This window comes from Salvelinus alpinus, chromosome 26 (assembly GCF_045679555.1).
Source record: "Salvelinus alpinus chromosome 26, SLU_Salpinus.1, whole genome shotgun sequence".
NCBI lineage: Eukaryota > Metazoa > Chordata > Actinopteri > Salmoniformes > Salmonidae > Salvelinus > Salvelinus alpinus.
In genome coordinates this window covers 9,125,551-9,144,179 of record NC_092111.1, presented here as the reverse complement: position 1 = coordinate 9,144,179, position 18,629 = coordinate 9,125,551, and the positions used below count along the sequence as shown (strand labels likewise).

Sequence of the window (18,629 nt, the reverse complement as noted above, 5' to 3'; positions counted from 1 at the left end):
ACACACAGACACAGTACATTGATTGATTAAACCAAGCAAGATGCTGACTTTGTATTTGCCAAGGATAGTATCTGTACAGAAGGTATCAGAGGTTGTGTGTTTGTTAGATGTGTGATATTTTATTTAACGACAGTATATTCATTTATACAAACACAAGTGAAACAAATACATGTGACATATGGGGCTGTATGGTTGTTGTTAGTTTGTTGTAATTTTTCATTATGTCTCATAGGGTATTTCAAAGCCAGATTTATACTGTTTGTGTGATACATTTTTTCAATACAGGAAAATGACAAAATGGATTCAATAGTGTGCTTTTCTGCACTTCACGTGATCTCGATATTTATAAATTAGACCATATTTTTCAATTCAATATCAACATTGATTATTTAATCATTTTAATTGTTTATGGCTGGGCTATAGACCTTGCTTTAAATGCCCTTTGTTTGGTGCCTCATGGAGAAGAAGAGTACAAGACTTTGGAAGCAGGAAGAACGTGTTCACAAACACACATACAGTACACATTAGCTGAAGGAGAGGCACAAATAAGCAGCAGAAACAAGGAACTCACAAACACAATCACTCAAAGTAAACGGAAGGCCATGGAACACAGGCCAGGAAAAACAAACATAAAAGCAATACCAACCGCATTGGTAAAAATCCATTTCAAAACAACATGGTTTTCTGATGTGAAATGGAATAGGTCTCTGTGACAATATAGGATACAATGATCATCAACTGAAAATAAATACACTTTTTTAGGCACACACTGGGGACAGCATAAGGTGGATACTGAACAAGTGGAAGGCATGTGGAAAGTGGAAGAGAGAGGGAGAGTGAGGGAAGCAGTGTTGTGGAGCAGTGGTAAGGGAACTGTTTTTAAAAAATCCAGTGTCCATTTTGACATAAATAATACTTTAACCGAAAGTTAATAGAGCAATGTATATCAATGCTTCAGTGGATTACTAGGAAACCATCCAATACTTGTTCTCTCTTTCCTTCTCTTTTTCACTCATTGGACGATGGGCACCCCATAAGCCAGAACAAGCCGACATTCAACCACTGCAGTCAACATATAAATATCATTTTGAAAATACATATTTACAAATAAATACTTTCCTAACTTTGTACAATAAGTGAATGTGCATAAGGTAACTGAGTATGGTTCAGTTAGTAAAGTACCACAGTCTTGTTAACAGTAGTGAGGGAGGGCTGCCATTGAAGAACGTTTTTTCCTTGGAGGAGAGGTCAAATACTGAATACTACCATCAAAAGGAATGTCTTTTCCCAGTGCAATACATACATATATCCACAATATATTATATGAATAAAGAACAAAGCCATGACCCTGTCATCTTTCTAGGCAAAATAAATTGTGAAAGTGCTTGGAGAAAAATTACTACGTCTAATTTACACAACCACAAATAAAAAATACATATATTTTTTTGTAACACACATATATATATACTACAGTATATCTATACAATAAAATCTTTGAATAAATTTATATTTTTAAACATTTTCCACAAGGTTAATCTTCAGACAAAGTGTCACAAAGTAGAGTATAGACTTAAAATGGAGTCATTAAAAAGCATTTTGCACAAATCCTCACATTTGGTCACAACTAAAGTCCCATTGTGTTATTCCAAATACAGACTGAATAGATAAGCATCATAATCATATTCAATATTTTTTAATGAACGCTCTCACAGCAGAACAATTCAAAATTGCACTCAATACCACAGAGAAAACCGATGGAGTCCTTTGCTCTCTATGGTCGATTCTTATCGAATCCAAGTTCATAACATCGCGACTCATATCACAATCTATTATAATCTAATATCCAAAATAACTATCTGCATTAAAGTTACCCATCCTTCGAATAAAGTTGAACCCTTTTTAATTTGAAACCTCTATTGCAGTCCCCTTAGACAATATAGTTAATGCAATTCTACGCTATCCTAAAGTATTGTTTTATCGGCTAGCTGTAAAAGCACTCCCTCAGGTAAATATTTCTCTAATTATTCCCTATGTTGATTAATTTGCCATAAATCGCTTTTTGAAGAGTATATTAGCAATCATGGAATTTTAATTGATTTCTATTTGGGTAATAAGGTGCACCTAAAGCAAGTTAAAGTGAAATAAGTTCTCTCTCTCTCTCTCTCTCTCTCTCTCTCTCTCTCTTTCTCTCTCTCTCTCTCTCTCATCTGAATGTGATGTTTAGCAGTGGATTCTTACGTTGAGTAAGGTATAAGCATATTATTTTGTTCTCAAATACAACAACTGTTGAAATTAGATGTCAAGTACGGTCATTCTGGGATTATTGGGTTATTTATAAAAGCTATTCCTAAACCATGAAAGCCAACCAATGTAATTGACCCTAATCTACTGTTTCACTGTTAAAACTACTGTTTACCAGAAACACTATTGAGGTTGTTTGTTTTGACTAGACCCACTTTGGCTTTACTAAAAGCTGTTTAAATGATGATGCACTCAGTAAAAGAAGGCAACACAATTAAAATACACATTTTGACCTATAGGTTGAGAAATATATTCACAGAAAGAAATGTGAAAAAATAACACTAATTCATCCTAGCTACTGTATCCACCGAAATATGTGTGTTGTGACTTTCCATGTACACGCATGGTATATTTCCCTTCATGTCAAACACCCGTCCCCATGTACCTGAACTGCCAAAGAATTAAACTTTGATCTGTTTTTGAACCAGCTGACCCCCAACCCTTGACCTTTAACCATTGACCCAACACAGGATTCTACAAGCTCTCCTGTACAGTTGAGTTGGACTTATCCTCTGCTGCTGCCGCCTCCACCAATGGAACCTTCTCCTTGATGGGCGAGGCAGAAAGTGTTACGCTGATACTACTATGAGGAGCTTCCACAGAGGTGGCAGGGGGCAGGGGGTTCCCGCCAAACTCACGGGTGATCTCGTCAAAGGTCTTGCCCTTGGTCTCTGGGACTTTGATGAAGGTGAAGATGAAGAAGAAGATAAGTAAGATCATGAAGATGATAAAGACATAAGGCCCACACAGCTCCTACAGAATTACAAACAAAGAGAGAGAAAAACAGTGGAAGTCAGTAATTAACCTAATTAGTCAGCGTATGATTAATTTACATTTTGACTTAAGTGGTTTAGGATTCGTCCCTAATGGGAAACCTCTCACACCTCCAGTTTGGGGAAGCTGATTCCCACCAGGAAGTTGGCGGTCCAGTTGCAGCAGCCGGCCACGGCTATGGCGGCAGGCCGCGGACCCTGGGAGAAGAGCTCCGCCACTATGAACCATGGGATAGGACCAGGCCCCATCTCAAACATGGCCACAAACAGAAACACTGCCCCAATGCTGAGGTAGCTCAGAGATGAGTAGCCCTTCTACTCAGACAGAGAGGGAGAGAGAGAGAGGGAAGGAAGGAAGGAATAAAGAAAGAAAGATGGAGGGAAGAGAGGGAAGGAGGGAAGGAGGGAGGGAGGGAGATGGAGATAATCATCAATACTAGCAATGAAAATGAATTAATGTAATTAATGACATATCTGTTATGTTGAGTGACAACTAATAGAAACTGACACCCACCAACAGGAGGGCAATAGTCATGAGCAGGGCACTGACGGCCATTCCGGCCAATCCGACGAGATGCAAAGTCCTTCGTCCCACCCTCTCGACCAGGAAGAGCTGACAAAGACAGAGAAAGGAGTTACCGTACCGTAAACATACATAACAGAAACACAAAAAACCGAATATATGCAGCATGTTATACTTACAGATACCACAGTAAAGACCGTGTTAACAGCTCCTGCTCCAATAGTGGCGTAAATGGGTTGGGTGACACCGGCTGACTCAAAGATACCAGTTGAATAGTAGAACACCTGAACAGGGTTGGTGGAGGGCGACAATAAGATTAGGTTCTTAATCTGCAACAAGGCCACACTCTAATGAATAGGAAGCCACATCTTATCAAAGTGGTATTTTTTATCATACTGTAAAACGTACGTCCATTAAATCATGTTTAATCCATCGAATAATCCAAACAAATCTCCCAAATATGCAATCATTGAGAGTAGAAGGCATGTTGAATGCTATTCAACTATTCAACTCTGCATGGGCCTGGGTCGCCTTCATAAGGGCAGACCGTAGCACAGCTTTTATTATTGGATAAATTCAGATAGTACCTTCCCGTCGCTGCCTTTTTTCTTCCGTTTCGTGCCTAGTGAATGCGACCCTGTATTGTTAAGCTGTCCTCTGAGATATCTTTGGTGACCTTTCAACTATTTAGAATGTGTTTGTACTGTGGCCCCCTGGGAGTCATAGTTCACTCACAGCATTGATTCCGGAGAGCTGCTGGGAGAGGTGGAGCATGACGGCGATGAGGAGCGGCTGCCGATAGGCTGCGGTGCGGAACAGCTCAGGGATGGTCACCTTCTTCTCCATGGCCATCTTGGAACTCTCCTCCTTCATCTCCTGCATGTCTTTACTCACGTCGTCGAAGCCACGCAGACGCACCAGGGCTGGGGGGAGAAAATGGCAGAGTGAGAGAGGCAGATAAGTTACACTTTAATGTGAAGGACATACAAGTTGTAAAAGGAGAGGATGTATTTGTAAAATCGTTAGGTAATGACAATATGTTAAAGAAAATATTGAAATAGTTTAGGTGCATAAATCTTTCTTTGTTTTGTACAAGATATCCTACAGATATCATTTTCTTTGAGGAAGGAAGTAAGAAATGTAGCGCAAAGCATCTTTAAAGGCCCAGCGTGATCAAAAATGTGATTTTCCTGTGTTTTATTAATATTTCCACACTATGAGGTTGGAATAATACTGTGAAATTATGAAAATGATTAATATTTATGTTTATAACCCCCTTGTTCCTCCCAATTGGTAGTTACGGTCTTGTCTCATCACTGAAACTCGCCAACGGGCTTGGGAGAGGTGAAGGTCAAGTCGAGTCATGCGTTCTTAACACACTGCACGCTTAACCCGGAAACAAGTCGCACCAATGTGTTGGAGGAAACAACGTTCAACTGACGACTGAGGTCAGCTTGTAGGCACTCAGCCCACCACAAGGAGTCACTAGAGCGCAATGAGCCAAGGAAATCCCCCCCGCCAAACCCTCTAATTGTGCCCCGCTCTATGGGGCTCCCAGTCACGGAAGGCTGTGACACAGCCTGGGATCGAATCCGAGTCTGTAGTGTCGCCTCAGGACTGCAAAGCAGTGCCTTAGGCTACAGCATCACTCAGGAGGCCCCTAAATGGTGAAAATTATGATAATGCCCTTTTAGCATAAGAGCTGTTTGATAAGACCGCCTGAAATTTCAGCCTGTTTTTGGTGGGATAGAGTTTTGGCCTGCCTGGTGACATCACCAGGCGGTAAATTAGTTAATAGACCAATAAGAGAGTTTCAAACCTCTATGCCAATAACAGCTCATTTTCAGTTTTTCCTTCCCCACTCAGACCACTCCAAGGCATTCCTTGCAAAATTATTGCTTGAAGAATTGCTCTTTGCCAAGAGGCTAATTTGTTTATTTTTGACCATTTTAATTTAAAATGGTCTTATCACAGTAAGATACTTAATTGTCAGACAAAAGGGATTTGATAATGAGATAAAAACTGCATTAAACCTTTAAATACGTTGAGTACATTTTCTAGCAGACTAGCCAGTAGCACCAACACTAAAACCGGCCTGTGTTGTAGTTGTTTGTTCAGTAGCTGTCCATGGTCCTGCCAGTTCTTTCATTACGGTACCCGTCACATAAAAGACTGACCAAAACATATGTTCCCTTTTTTATTATCTTTTTCACCAAAGCAGTGTGTTTGAAACAAAACAGTGTAAAGGAGATTAAGACATGCACTCAGGTGACCCCCACAGTGTGAAATACTGTAGGGACCGATTTCAAAACCTGCTGTTGGCCTATGCTGTGCGTCAGTCAAGGACTCTTTTCTTGGCTCAACAAGCTTTCGTCTCGCCTGGCCTGTCTAATCCTGTCACTGTATGCGTTAAATTCATGCCCAGTCAGAGGAAGGGCATTAATGCCACAGGCCTATGTTTGGCATGCACAATTCACATTCAAGGGTATTTAACAGACACTACATAACCAAAAGTATGTGGACACGTGCTCGTCGAACATCTTATTCCAAAATGATGTGCATTAATATGGAGTTGGTCTCTCCCTTTGCTGTTATAACAGCCTCCACTCTTGTGGAATGGCATTCCACTAGATGTTGGAACATTGCTGCGGGGACTTGCTTCCATTCAGCCTCAAGAGCATTAGTGAGGTCGGGCTCTGATGTTGGGCGATTAGGCCTGGCTCGCAGGTGGCATTCTAATTCCCCCCAAAGGTGTTCGATGGGGTTGAGGTTATGTCTCTGTACAGGCCAGCCACGTTCTCCCACATCGATCTTGACAAACCATTTCTGTATGGACCTCACTTTTTGCACGGGGGCATTGTCATGCTGAAACAGGAAAGGGCCTTCCCCAAACTGTTGCCACAAAGTTGGGAGTGCAGAATCGTCTAGAATGTCATTATATGCTGTAGCATTAAGATTTCCCTTCACTGGAACTAAGGAGCCTAGCCCGTACCATGAAAAAGAACCACTTACCATTATTCCTCCACCAAACTTTACAGTTGGCACTATGCATTCGGGCAGGTAGCGTTCTCCTGGCATCCGCCAAACCCAGATTTGTCCGTCGGACTGCAAGATGGTGAAGTGTGATTCATCACTCCAGAGAACACGTTTAAACTGCTCAAGAGTCCAATGGCGGCGAGCTTTACACCACTCCAGCCGACGCTTGGCATTGTGCATGGTGATCTTATGCTTGAGTGCGGATCCTCGGCCATGGAAACCCATTTCATGAAGCTCCCGACGAAGCTCTGTTGATGTTGCTTCCAGAGTAAGTTTGGAACTCGGTAGTGAGTGTCAGCAACGGGTGTGGCTGAAAAACCCGAATCCACTAATTTGAAGGGGTGTCCACATACTTTTGTATATATAGTGTCCAATGAGGGCTTATTAGGTACGCCCATATAGTACTGGGTCGGACCCTCCTTTGCTTCCAAAACAGCCTGAATTCTTCAGGACATGGAAACATTGCTCAATTGTTATCAAGGGACGTAAAGTGTGCCAGGAAAACATTCCACACATCATTATACCACCTCCACTAGCCTGTACCTTTCACACCAGGCAGGATGGGGGCATGGACTCATGCTGCTTACTCAAAATCCTGACTCAACAGGAACCGGGATTCGTCGGACCAGGCAATGTTTTTCCATTCCTCAATTGTCCAGTATTGGTGATCGCGTGCCCACTGTTTTTAGCTGATAGGAGTGGAACCCGGTGTGGATGTCTGCTGCAATACCCCATCCGTGACAAGGACCGGCGAGTTGTGCATTCCGAGATGCTGTTCTGAACACCACTGTTGTACTGTGCCGTTATTTGCCTGTCTGTTAGCTTGCACGATTCTTGCCATTCTCTTCCGACCTTTCATCAACAAGCTGTTTTCGCCCACAGGCCGGACGTTTTTTGTTTGTCGCACCAATTCTTGGTAAACCCTGGACACTGTCGTGCACAAAAAGCACAAGGAGGCTGGCCGTTTATGAGTTAATAAAACCGGCCTGCCTGGCACCGACAATCATACCACACTCAAAGCTCCTTAGATCACTCGTTTTTCCCATTCTAACATTCAGTGGAACAGTAACTGAATGCCTTCATGCCTGTCTGCCTGCTTTATATATCAAGCCACTGCCACGTGACTGACTGTCTGTAGGAGCAAACCATTTTCACGAACAGGGTGGTGTACCTAATAGACTGACCACTGAGTGTATGTTTTATTGTGACATACACAAGTATGTTGGTATTGGCATCTTTGTACCACTCGCCAAATTACTACATTCTAATACATTATTTCTCCTCAAATAGATACAATACCAGGTATCAAGCTAAAATAGGAGTGTTAAATGTTTCCATTTATCCTCCTGACCATCCAGAGTAAATGATTGCGTTTGGAGCGTAGCTATAGAATTACTAGAATGTGCAAAGCCCCTCAAACCTCAACAATTTGATGGTTTCTATGGTTTGGAGCACCCACCTTTGCGGGCCTGCTCCTCCTTGTTCTGGTTGATGAGGAGGAAGCGAGGGCTCTCCGGACAGAAGGGCAGCAGAATACACTGCAGCATGGCCGGGACGACCGTCAGAGCCAGCAGCAGAGGCCACAACTTGTCCGACCCCAGCAGAGACTCCAAGCCAAAGATCTACAACACAGAGAGGTTTAGATAGGATTAACTTTACTACCAGGAGTGTTTCATTCACAGCACCACAGCTTACATGCAAACATCAATGGGATATACTGTACGTTGATGGGATGGGAAGCACTGATGGGATATACACTATGGTTGATAGTATTAAACAATACACTAATCCATTGGTGGCATGGAATGGATGAGGCAGTTCTATAAAGGGATTCAAATGGAGAAGGTTTCATGACAGTGTGTGGGAGAAAATGAAGGGGAGGAATATTACTAATTGTATTCTTAGAGCAAGATGTAGTCGCCTATTAAAAAATTGTTGAATATTCATTCAATAATTACAATAATTAGCATATAATTAGACAACGACATTACTCCAATGTTAAGAGGCAAGGGTGCGTGATCAGAAATCGGAATGTCTGCCGGTTACAACTTAATCATATAAGCAGTGGTGTAGTGGAGAGTAAACGCAAGTAAATGTCGTTTATGCGCCTTTTTTTTTTATTCAGCATGAGCATTTACCCACCTTTTGCGGGAAAATACGTTGAAAGTATAGGGGCCATAACTTTATTATTGCTAATGGCAATAATGTTTACCCACCAAATTTTTTACCACTGCATATAAGAATACTCCCAATACGCACATAAAACATTATATTCTTATATGGGGACTTTATTCCCAGCATCACAAGCAGACACATGGTATGGTACTGTACATGTTAAGACTATTCCTAAGTTAATGGGCAGAAATCAAGATGGCTGCCATCAAGGTCTGACCTGAGCCACGAGGATGCCAATCACCACGCCCAGCTGGTGCAAGGTGCCGAAGGCGCCCCGTAGAGGGGTGGGGGACAGCTCCCCCACGTACATGGGCGTAAGGCCTGTGAAGAGGCCGCAGAAGAGGCCGATGACGAGGCGTCCGGCGATGACCATCTCGTAGGAGGAGCAGAGGGTGGAGAAACCCATGAGGAGGCCTCCAATCACAGCCAGGATGTTGACCAGGAACATGGACAATTTCCTTTATCCCAATACCCCGAGACACACACACACACACACACACACACACACACACACACACACACACACACACACACACACACACACACACACACACACACACACACACACACACACACACACACACACACACACACACACACACATACAGATTGGAGGGTTAAGAGACAACATGTAGAGTAAGAGATAGACAGAGAGAGAGGTTAAGAGGGAGGGAGAGTGAGATGTAGAGGGAAGTAGTGGGAGAAGGAAACAGAGGAATAGTTTAATAGTTTGCAGCGATTCCAATCACACTCCGCTGACTCCTTGGAGACTCATTGGTTCTGACAGCTTAGCAGAGGCAGAAACAAAAATAGACGAAGGAAAAGACCAGAACTGGAGAGTGACTAAATTCACTCCTAAGGAAAACATTCCCAATACTTTTAATAAACCTTATTCACAGCTGATTGTTGTACCATCGACAATGTGTGGGTAGCTGATAAATGGTTGTGTCTTTTAAAATCAGTGCAGATGACTGACAATGCACTGGCAATGTTATTCTAAGTATCCTGACTCAAATAATATTACATTGTGTGAAGGTGCAGTGGTTTTTAATCTACATGTCAACGTTTTGGGGTTTTGCATTGAGAACTGCACTTGCTACCCTGTTCGGAAATGTTAACATTAGAAATCAAACGATAGTCAGTGAAAAATGGCACCGGGGTGAAATAGGTGAATACTGGGTGACTCCTCACCTCCCAAATCTGTCTGCCATCACTCCGACACTGAAGGAGCCCACCATGCCGCCCACACTAAAGACGGCCACCGAAAAGCTCCACACAATGGTACACGTTCCTGGTTTGATGGGCTCGCCATACCTCTCCATCCACGTGTTGTTGAAGAAAGCCCGCAGTTTCTAAACAGGCGAGGGGTAGATAGAGAGAGAGAGGGAGAGGGCGAGAAAAGAAGAGGGAGAGAGAGAGAGAGAGAATGTCACGCCCTGACCTTAGTATTCTTTGTTTTCTTTATTATTTTGGTTAGGTCAGGGTGTGACATGGGTGATTATATGTTTTTGTCCTGTCTAGGGTTTTTGTATGTTTATGGGGTTGTCACTAGTCTAGGGGTTTTGTATGTCTATGGTTGCCTAGATTGGTTCTCAATTAGAGGCAGCTGTTTATCGTTGTCTCTGATTGGGAACCATATTTAGGCAGCCATATTCCTTGAGTATTTCGTGGGTGATTATCTATGTCTATGTTTAGTTGCTTGTGTCAGCACTATGATTATATAGCGTCACGTTCGTTTTGTTGTTTTTGTATAGTTCATTCCGTGTTCTTTCTTTATTAAAAGAAGATGCATTCAAATCACGCTGCGCTTTGGTCTCATCGCTATAACGAACGTGACAGAGAATGATTAGAGATAAAGCGTTTTGAAGATACTATCTCTTGATTTAATGCTTGATGAAGCGCAGTGCAATAGTATAGTGATTAAACATAACATACAGTTTAACAAAACCAAAACCCACACATGCTTTCACTGTTATAAGAAAACACAAAATAAACCTACAAACCTGTTCCGGTGCATTAATGACTCCTGTGTTGTAGCCAAACTGCAGCGAGCCAATGACTGCAGTGGCCAGGGAGAACAGGAGGTATCCTGTCACCTGCTTTTTCTGTTAGAGACAGAATGGGATGGGAATGGTGTTATCAGGGGTTTATGCACAGTACATTCAGATCAAGGAGCCCCTACAGTGTAAAACTAAAACTCTGTCAGAGGCATTAATACTGTTGTACATGCACTGTCTGGAAATGACATCATACAGTTAAAGGTTAAGCTATTCTAATGTCTCTGGCCGGGTATCAAACCCAAGTCATCTGCGGCCTACGTGACTTCATACAGCATTAGCTCACTGAGGTAAAGCCTAAACTTCCCGAAGTCTCAGACAAGTTTACACGTTTCCTGAACCACCTTTATTCTTCTCTCGACCTGTACCACTACTGAATATTTCATTATTTATTCAATATTTTGCAGGATGAAATCTCTTGTGTCCAAATGAATAAAAATTATACTTAGTAGCAAGAATAATATGTCAACTATTGTCTAATAATAATAACCATGAAATAACAATAAAAACGTATATTGACAACATCAAAAAGTTATTGTACAACTACTAATAGGCTTACAACTAATACAGACTATTGCTAAAACTACTAATACAACTAAGTACCTATAATATATACATACAGACAGGTATATACAATATTTACAAATATCTTCACATGGGGATGTTTTTATTAAGTTAAAAACGCAAACAGTTTGTTCTTAACATTTGAAAAATAACTTTCTTAAATTCACTGTGGGATTTTAATGCCCTGATTTCTATAGGTAAATTATTTCAGTCAGTTGGGCCTTTGTATCTGAAAGATCTTACTCCAATCTCAGGATGTACCCTTGGAATTTGTAATTGCTGCTGTTGTCGAAAGGAGTAGTGCGAGTCTTGTAAAGTTAGGTGTTCCTATACAGGGACATTTAAGTTGATGCATTTAAAAAATAAATTGGTACCAATGCAGTTGTCTTCTGTTTGGGAGTGGCAGACCATTTAGTGCAATGATGTCTTAAAATGGCATCCAAGAAGGAATCTGCAAAGATGGTTATAAGTGACATCTAATTCACAAAGTAAGGTGTTGGTTGTGTTTTGATAGATAATGTCACCAGAGTCTAGGACAGGAAGCAGCAGTTGGATTAACTAAGGTCTTTTTAATGGATACAGTAAATCACGCTTATAGTTCATTGTTTTTCCAATATAATCCATATGCTTTCAAAAAGATAATTCAGATATTTCAACACTTTCGAGCATTGTTCCATGAATTTTGAAATTGTTAGCTGTGGAGTTTATTCTTTGCTGTGTACCAAACAGCATGACATAGGACTTTGTTTGATTTAAAACCAAATTATTTGCAAGAAACCATTTTTGTAAAGTGGTCAAATCATTTTGGAGTTGCTTGTTTGAATATAGAGAAAATAAGGGGGGGGGGGGGTCAATACTGAGCCTTGAGGTACACCTATACTGAGTACAAGAAGTTGTGATTTGTGTCCTATGAAAACACATTATTTTATATTGCTAAGATATACATGGAACCAGTTCAGTGATCTGTTAGTGAAACCGATGTTTTAAAGTTTTCCTGGTGAATTAGAATGATTGCCTAAATCAAATTATTTTGTAAAATCAATAAAGATGGCAACAGTTCGTTTGCCTTGGTCAGATGAAGAATTGATATCATTAGTAAGTTTCATTAATTCTGTAGTAGCAGAATGGTTGGGTCTAAAGCCAGATTGGAAGGGTAAAATTGGGAATACATTAACTTCTCAAAGATTTTAGCTATTGAACAGATATTACTGATATAGGTCTATAGTTATTTGGGTCTAAGGTGTTTCCACCTTTATGAAGAGGGCTTACTCAGGGACATTTCTATACAAAAGGTATTTCACCAGTCTTTCACCACACTTTTTCTCCATCCCTAGCAAACACATCTGATTAATCAAATTGCATTCTAAACTGAAGATCTTGATTAGGTGATTATTGGAGTCAGGTATGTTCACTGGGGCTGGGTCAAAACTGTGACACCAATCAGGCCCTCGAGGACTGGAGTTGCCCACCTCTGTTAGAGTATACATTATAACATTAGCAGACCACTTTATAGCCTTATGCATATACATAAGGGTACACGCTGGATACCAAAATGCAGGCCATTTACATTTGGCTGTGTTCTTAAATGGCCCTGTAGCCAGTTCTCAAATGAAACTCCTTGAAGGCCACATACATCAGGTCACTGGGTCTTTTCTGCTGAATCCAGTAATATAGAACTCTATGCAGAGACACTGCTGAGAAGGCATATTGTTAGAGGTTATGTGATACTGGACTGGCCATGCCTCACGGATTAGGTGCTCTTTGGTCCACCTATAGAGCTTGTGGTTGAAGAGGTGTTGAGAGAAGAAATGTGAGGGATCAGTATAGGAAATGTTAAGGCCCCAACTGTTGCTTGTAAATTGCCTTGTGAATACAATGAAATAATAAGCTAAAAAATGTGTCACACCCTGATCTGTTTCACCTGTCTTTGTGATTGTCTCCACTCCACCATCTCCAGGTGTCGCCCATCTTCCCCATTATCCCCTGTGTATTTATACTTGTGTTCTCTGTTGGACTGTTGCCAGTTCGTCTTGTTTGTTCGAGTCAACCAGCGTTTTGTGTCACACCTCCTGCTTTTTCTAGTCTCTCTTTTATTGCCCTCCCGGTTTCGACACTTGCCTGTCCTGTCCCTGACCCAGAGCCTGCCTGCCGACCTGTACTGCTGCCCCCCCTCTGGATTACCGACCTCTGACTTACACAGACCCTGAGCCTGCCTGCCGCCCGGTACCGTTTATTCGACGTGGTCTGCATCTGGGTCTTCCCTTCATACCTGATAGTACAAACTGGCCATGATTGAAAAAGCAGACCCGGGCCACCTGATCAACGCCATCTCCTCCCAAGGAGCCTCCATAGGTAGGCACGAGGAGTTGCTTCGTGGGCTGATGGAGGGGGTCCAAACGTTGGCTGAGCGCCATGACTAGGCGTTGGACATGCTGCGGGAGCAATTCCGCAGGTTGGCTGGTGGGCAGCCTGCCATGGTGGTAACTCCACCGCCCCTCAGTAACTCGGCGGTTAGCAGCGCCGCCCCACCGGCCACTCCTCCTTCCCGGGAGCCCCGGTTACCTCCCCCGGAACTCTTTAATGGAGAGTCGAGCACCTGTCATGCGTTTTTAGCTCAGTGTGCCCTCATTTTTGAGCTTCAGGCCTCCTCCTTCCCCTCGGATCGCTCCAGAATAGCCTACCTCATCACACTAATGTCTGGAAGGGCTCTCACCTGGGCTACCGCCGTATGGGAACAGCACCCGACCATATGCGTGAGCCTGAAGGTGTTCGTGGGAGAGGTGAGGAAGGAAGCTAATCCAGCTCAGGCAGGACGCCCGCGCAGGGGCTGACTATGCGGTGGATTTCCGCACGTTGGCAGCAGAGAGTGCGTGGAACCCGGAAGCATTGTTCGACATGTTCCTGCATGGCATTTCTGAGGAGGTTAAGGACAAGCTTGTGGCTCGGGAGTTGCCCATGGATCTTGACTCCCTCATCACTTTGACCATCCGCATCAATGGGAGATTGTGGGAACGACGGATGGAGAGGGAATTCGATGTCACTCGCACGTCCAGGGATTCCACATCGCCTCCGAGCCATCCCGGAAGTCTCAGACGGTCTGATGTGGGGAATCGGGAGCTTCTTGTGGTGAAGATGGTATTGGAGGAATGGAGGCACTGGCTCAAAGGGGCGGAACATCCGTTCATTATGTGGACCGACCACAAAAACATGGAGTATCTCCGCACCTCCAAGCGCCTCAACTCCAGGCAAGCAAGATGGACCCTGCTGTTTACCCGGTTCAACTTTTCCCTCTTCTACTGGGGTCCAAGAATGTCAAACCGGATGCCCTGTCTTGCCGCTATAACCCTAAGGCTGCCACCCCGGAGCCCGAGACCATCCTTCCCACCTCGTGCCTGGCGACGGCAATCAGCTGAGGTATCAGGAAACAGGTCCGGGAGGCGCAGCGGTCCCTGCCGAACCCTGGGGGGGGGGGGCAGATAACCGGTACGTGCCTGACATTGTCCGCTCCGCGGTCCTGGAGTGGGCCCATTCCTCCAGGCTTGCCTGTCACCCAGGCTCCCGGCGAACACTGCCATTTGTGCGACGACGCTTTTGGTGGCCCACCATTGTTCCTGACGTCTCTGCATTCATCACCACTTGCACGGTGTGTGCTCAGAACAAGACTCCTCGGTAAGCTCCGGCTGGCCTTCTGCAACCTCTGCCTGCCCCTCACCGTCCCTGGTCCCACATATCCCTGGATTTCGTAATGGGTTTCCCCGTCTGAGGGCAACACTGCCATCCTGCCGGTGGGCGACCGGTTTTCCAAGGCCTCCCACTTCATTCCTTTCCCCAAACTACCCTCAGCCAAGGAGACGGCCCAGCTCATGGTGCAGCACGTCTTCCGGATCCATGGACTGCCCGTGGACATGGTCTACGACCGTGGCCCTCAGTTCTCATTCCGGTTCTGGAAGGCGTTCTGCACCCTCATTGGGTCGTCGGCCAGGCTGTCCTTTGGGTTCAATGGGCAGTCGGAGCGAGCCAACCAGGCCCTTGAGACAACTCTACGCTGCCTGATCTCCGCCAACCCCACCACCTGGAGCCAGCAGCTTGTGTGGGTGGAATACGCATGCAACACCCTTCCCTGCTCTGCCACGGGCCTATCGCCCTTTGAATGTTCCCTGGTGTATCAGCCCCCGCTCTTCTCTGAGCAGGAGGAAGAGGTCGGCGTACCTTCTGCCCAGATGTTTGTATGCAGCTGTCGTCGTACCTGGAGGACAAGCGGATCGCCATCGGACCCTGGCTCCTTGGTATCGTCTCTGACAGAAGTTATGGCTATCCACCTGGGATCTGCACCTCCGGGTGGAATCCCGCAAACTCTATCCCCCGTTTATTGGCCTGTTTCCCACCTCTAAAATGATTAGTCCCTCTGCTGTTCGTCTTCTGCTGCCCGGTACCCTTCGTATACACCCCAGCTTTCATGTGTCCCGAGTTAAACCTATTTCTCACAGCCCTTTGTCTTCCCTTCATACCTGATAAAATGTTCTTGGCATCGGTATAATTTATTTGATCTTTGCATCACTTTACATCTAACTATAGTTGAATGATGCAATTCTGGTTCATTATAAACACTGCCTTTCCATCTCTTCTCCTACTCATCACCATTTGTCAGATTTCCAAACATATTTGAATGGTATATATTTGCTGTGTTTGTACCTCTCTGTTTTGACGGGAAGGTCTCCCAAAGTGATGGGGGCTCCATTAAATAGTGGAACTGTTTTCACAAAAGCCATACAAATCTATAACAGACATCCCAATGAAAAACAGGAACTGAAGTAGGCAGGGATGTATCACAAGACAAAGTGTGTGTCCGCAAAACGTACACTGTGACAGTCTGTGGTATTTTAACACACTCTAAACAAACAGGAGCAATACACCGTAGCCCCCACCATACCCGCTCCCCCCCTTCTCTCTCTTCCCTCCCCCTATCTCTCTGTTTATATACTGAAGTGCACCTTCCACCACTCCCCATCTCTCTTCTTCTCTTACCCTAACCCCCCTCGCTACCTGTCAAGTCCCAATTACTCAGTAGAAACAAGCAGCCATGAGATGCATTCAAAACAGTGAACTAATCTGTAAAATTCTCTTGATTAGTACAGTAATTTGATCAATATTGAATGCGTCATTTTAAAAGAACACCCAAGTCATGAAATAAGATTAGAGTTGAGAGAGTTTTAAAATAAGATTGTGGTAAAAGAGCTCTTCAAATGCTGGGTGTTCATTCCACGATTGCGCACCGTCATACCTCAATTATGTTTACAATGCAACTCTGTGCTAGTAGCCTAGAAATAGGGTTGTTTGCAACCCCCCATGCTACAGGGTTGTAGTCCTTTTCAGAGTCACAGAAGTGGAACTTATTTATCTGATCTGAGTGAGCTGTACATTCTGATTCTGTCTCAGGGCTTCATCTCTCTGTCCCTCTTTTTGTTCCCCTCCCTTTCTTTCTAATGATATAATACACCACTTCTTCCACAGCCCCTCCCAGACTGCATCTCTTTCACCCTCCCTGTTTCTATGGATGCACACATGGCTTCTTCCATAGCCCCCTTCATCCAAGAGAATCTGTCTCTTCCTCATTGTCATAACAACTGCCTGGAGGTGACGGTTAAATTGGCACTTGCTAAAAATAGACCAAAAACACACAGCGATAAAACATGACATTGCTGCTCCTTGCACCAATGCATTGTTGAAGGGGAAATACCTCTCTCTTTCTCTCTCTCTCTCTCTCTCTCTCTCTCTCTCTCTCTCTCAACTAAATTAAATGACATCCAATTTGCATTATAGGAAAGGCATAACAACAAAAAAAAAAAAGCTATTTCTGGACCCTATAATTCATAGAAGAGTAAACTGTCCAATTCTATCACTGGTTCGCTCATGGAAACTCAGCATAGAAGATGAGGATGACTCACTGATATACAGCATCAGACAGTACAACACACACCACTATGAAGTGGGTTTTGAACAGTCACATGACATTCTGACTGCATGCAACAGAATTGGAAATAATTTGGTGGATTGTACTCATAAAAAGGTTAAGGGACCTTTTCAGGGGCCACACATTGTATGGTCAAAGTCTAGTATAGCTGAGTAGTGCGTGGTCAGCATATAATAACAGCAGCATAGGCTACTACTATGTCCACATTGTTATATTAGGGAGCAGCACCTACCTCCTCCTCCACCATCTTCAGTGCAATACTCAATAACAAAAAGCAGCTCTTGATGAGAAGTTGACAAACAGGACAGGAGGACAAGAGAAAAGATCTTCAGGTGGAAAAGGCTTGCGGAACCGCCCAGTCTTCAAAGCTGCAGCCTCAAAAATAAGGAACTGATACGTCGCTGTCCTTGGTGCTGAAACTGAGTAGAACAACAACGTTACCCTGCTGCTTTTACGAATTCATCTCAAGTAGCCCTAAAATAACATTGTTTTATCATTTCATATCTGACTAGCTTACTTTATAACATCTTCATAGATAGCAATGTATTCAATCGTTTACGATTCCATTCAATTTGTTTATTTTATGTCCAGTTGTTAGGCTACCTCGCTTAAAAATCACTACTCTATGAAATGCAAAAAAAAGACTTGGCGGTCAAATGGAGCCATTACCACACGATGCCGGGTGCCTTCTTAACGGGCAAACAAGCAGTATACTTGACCTACTATCAATCCTTCATACGGACGATTTGTCAGCAATGCTGACATACATATGTTATATGATAGTATAAATCAAGCAATTTGCGCAATTCACCTGTCGTGATCAGACGTGCTATTCCCCTCTCACCCTTAACGATTCCACTGGCACCAATGCGGTACTATAAAAACAGCCTCTTGAAAATGTCTACGTTATTCGTTTCCTATAGCTCAGGTTCGTGTAGTGGATGCGCGACGTTCCCCTTCGACAATAGCCCAGCTTCCATCAACCTATGAAAAACGAGATGCTCTCTGCGTAACCAACCTCCTTTCTGATTTATCCGTGACTCGCTATTTTGCATCGCATCTCCTGACAGCTATGCCGTCATGGGCAAAGGCGTGATTCTCCTATTATGGTGGTGATGGTGAACCAGCGTTGTTTTAGTTGTTGGGGATGTAGCGGTCCCCGGGTAGAACCAGTGGATTCAGTGTACTCCCCATGATGCTCTGCGAAGTCGACCTTGAGAGTGATCAGC

General features: G+C 43.7%; 1 protein-coding gene across 1 annotated transcript; it reads right to left on the bottom strand.

Annotated features, from left to right (window-relative positions):
- Nucleotides 1-99: 99 nt before the first annotated feature.
- Nucleotides 100-18,629, bottom strand: LOC139554601 (solute carrier family 2, facilitated glucose transporter member 1-like). Its single transcript, XM_071367531.1, has 11 exons — nt 18,212-18,629; nt 17,633-17,819; nt 10,812-10,913; nt 10,000-10,160; nt 9,026-9,266; nt 8,093-8,255; nt 4,333-4,520; nt 3,777-3,881; nt 3,589-3,687; nt 3,186-3,389; nt 100-3,054 (listed from the first exon to the last, which is right to left on the bottom strand). The coding sequence occupies exons 2-11, from the start codon at nt 17,645-17,647 to the stop codon at nt 2,776-2,778; spliced, it is 1,557 nt and encodes a 518-aa protein (XP_071223632.1). The 5' UTR covers nt 17,648-17,819; nt 18,212-18,629; the 3' UTR covers nt 100-2,775.

What these genes read in the sequence shown, in the direction of transcription:
- LOC139554601 (XM_071367531.1), bottom strand. An exon ending in ATGGCAGACAGATTTGGGAG is followed by an intron (nt 9,267 to 9,999) that starts GTGAGGAGTCAC and finishes ATTGGGATAAAG; the next exon opens with GAAATTGTCCATGTTCCTGG. An exon ending in CGGTCTTTACTGTGGTATCT is followed by an intron (nt 3,688 to 3,776) that starts GTAAGTATAACA and finishes TGTCTTTGTCAG; the next exon opens with CTCTTCCTGGTCGAGAGGGT.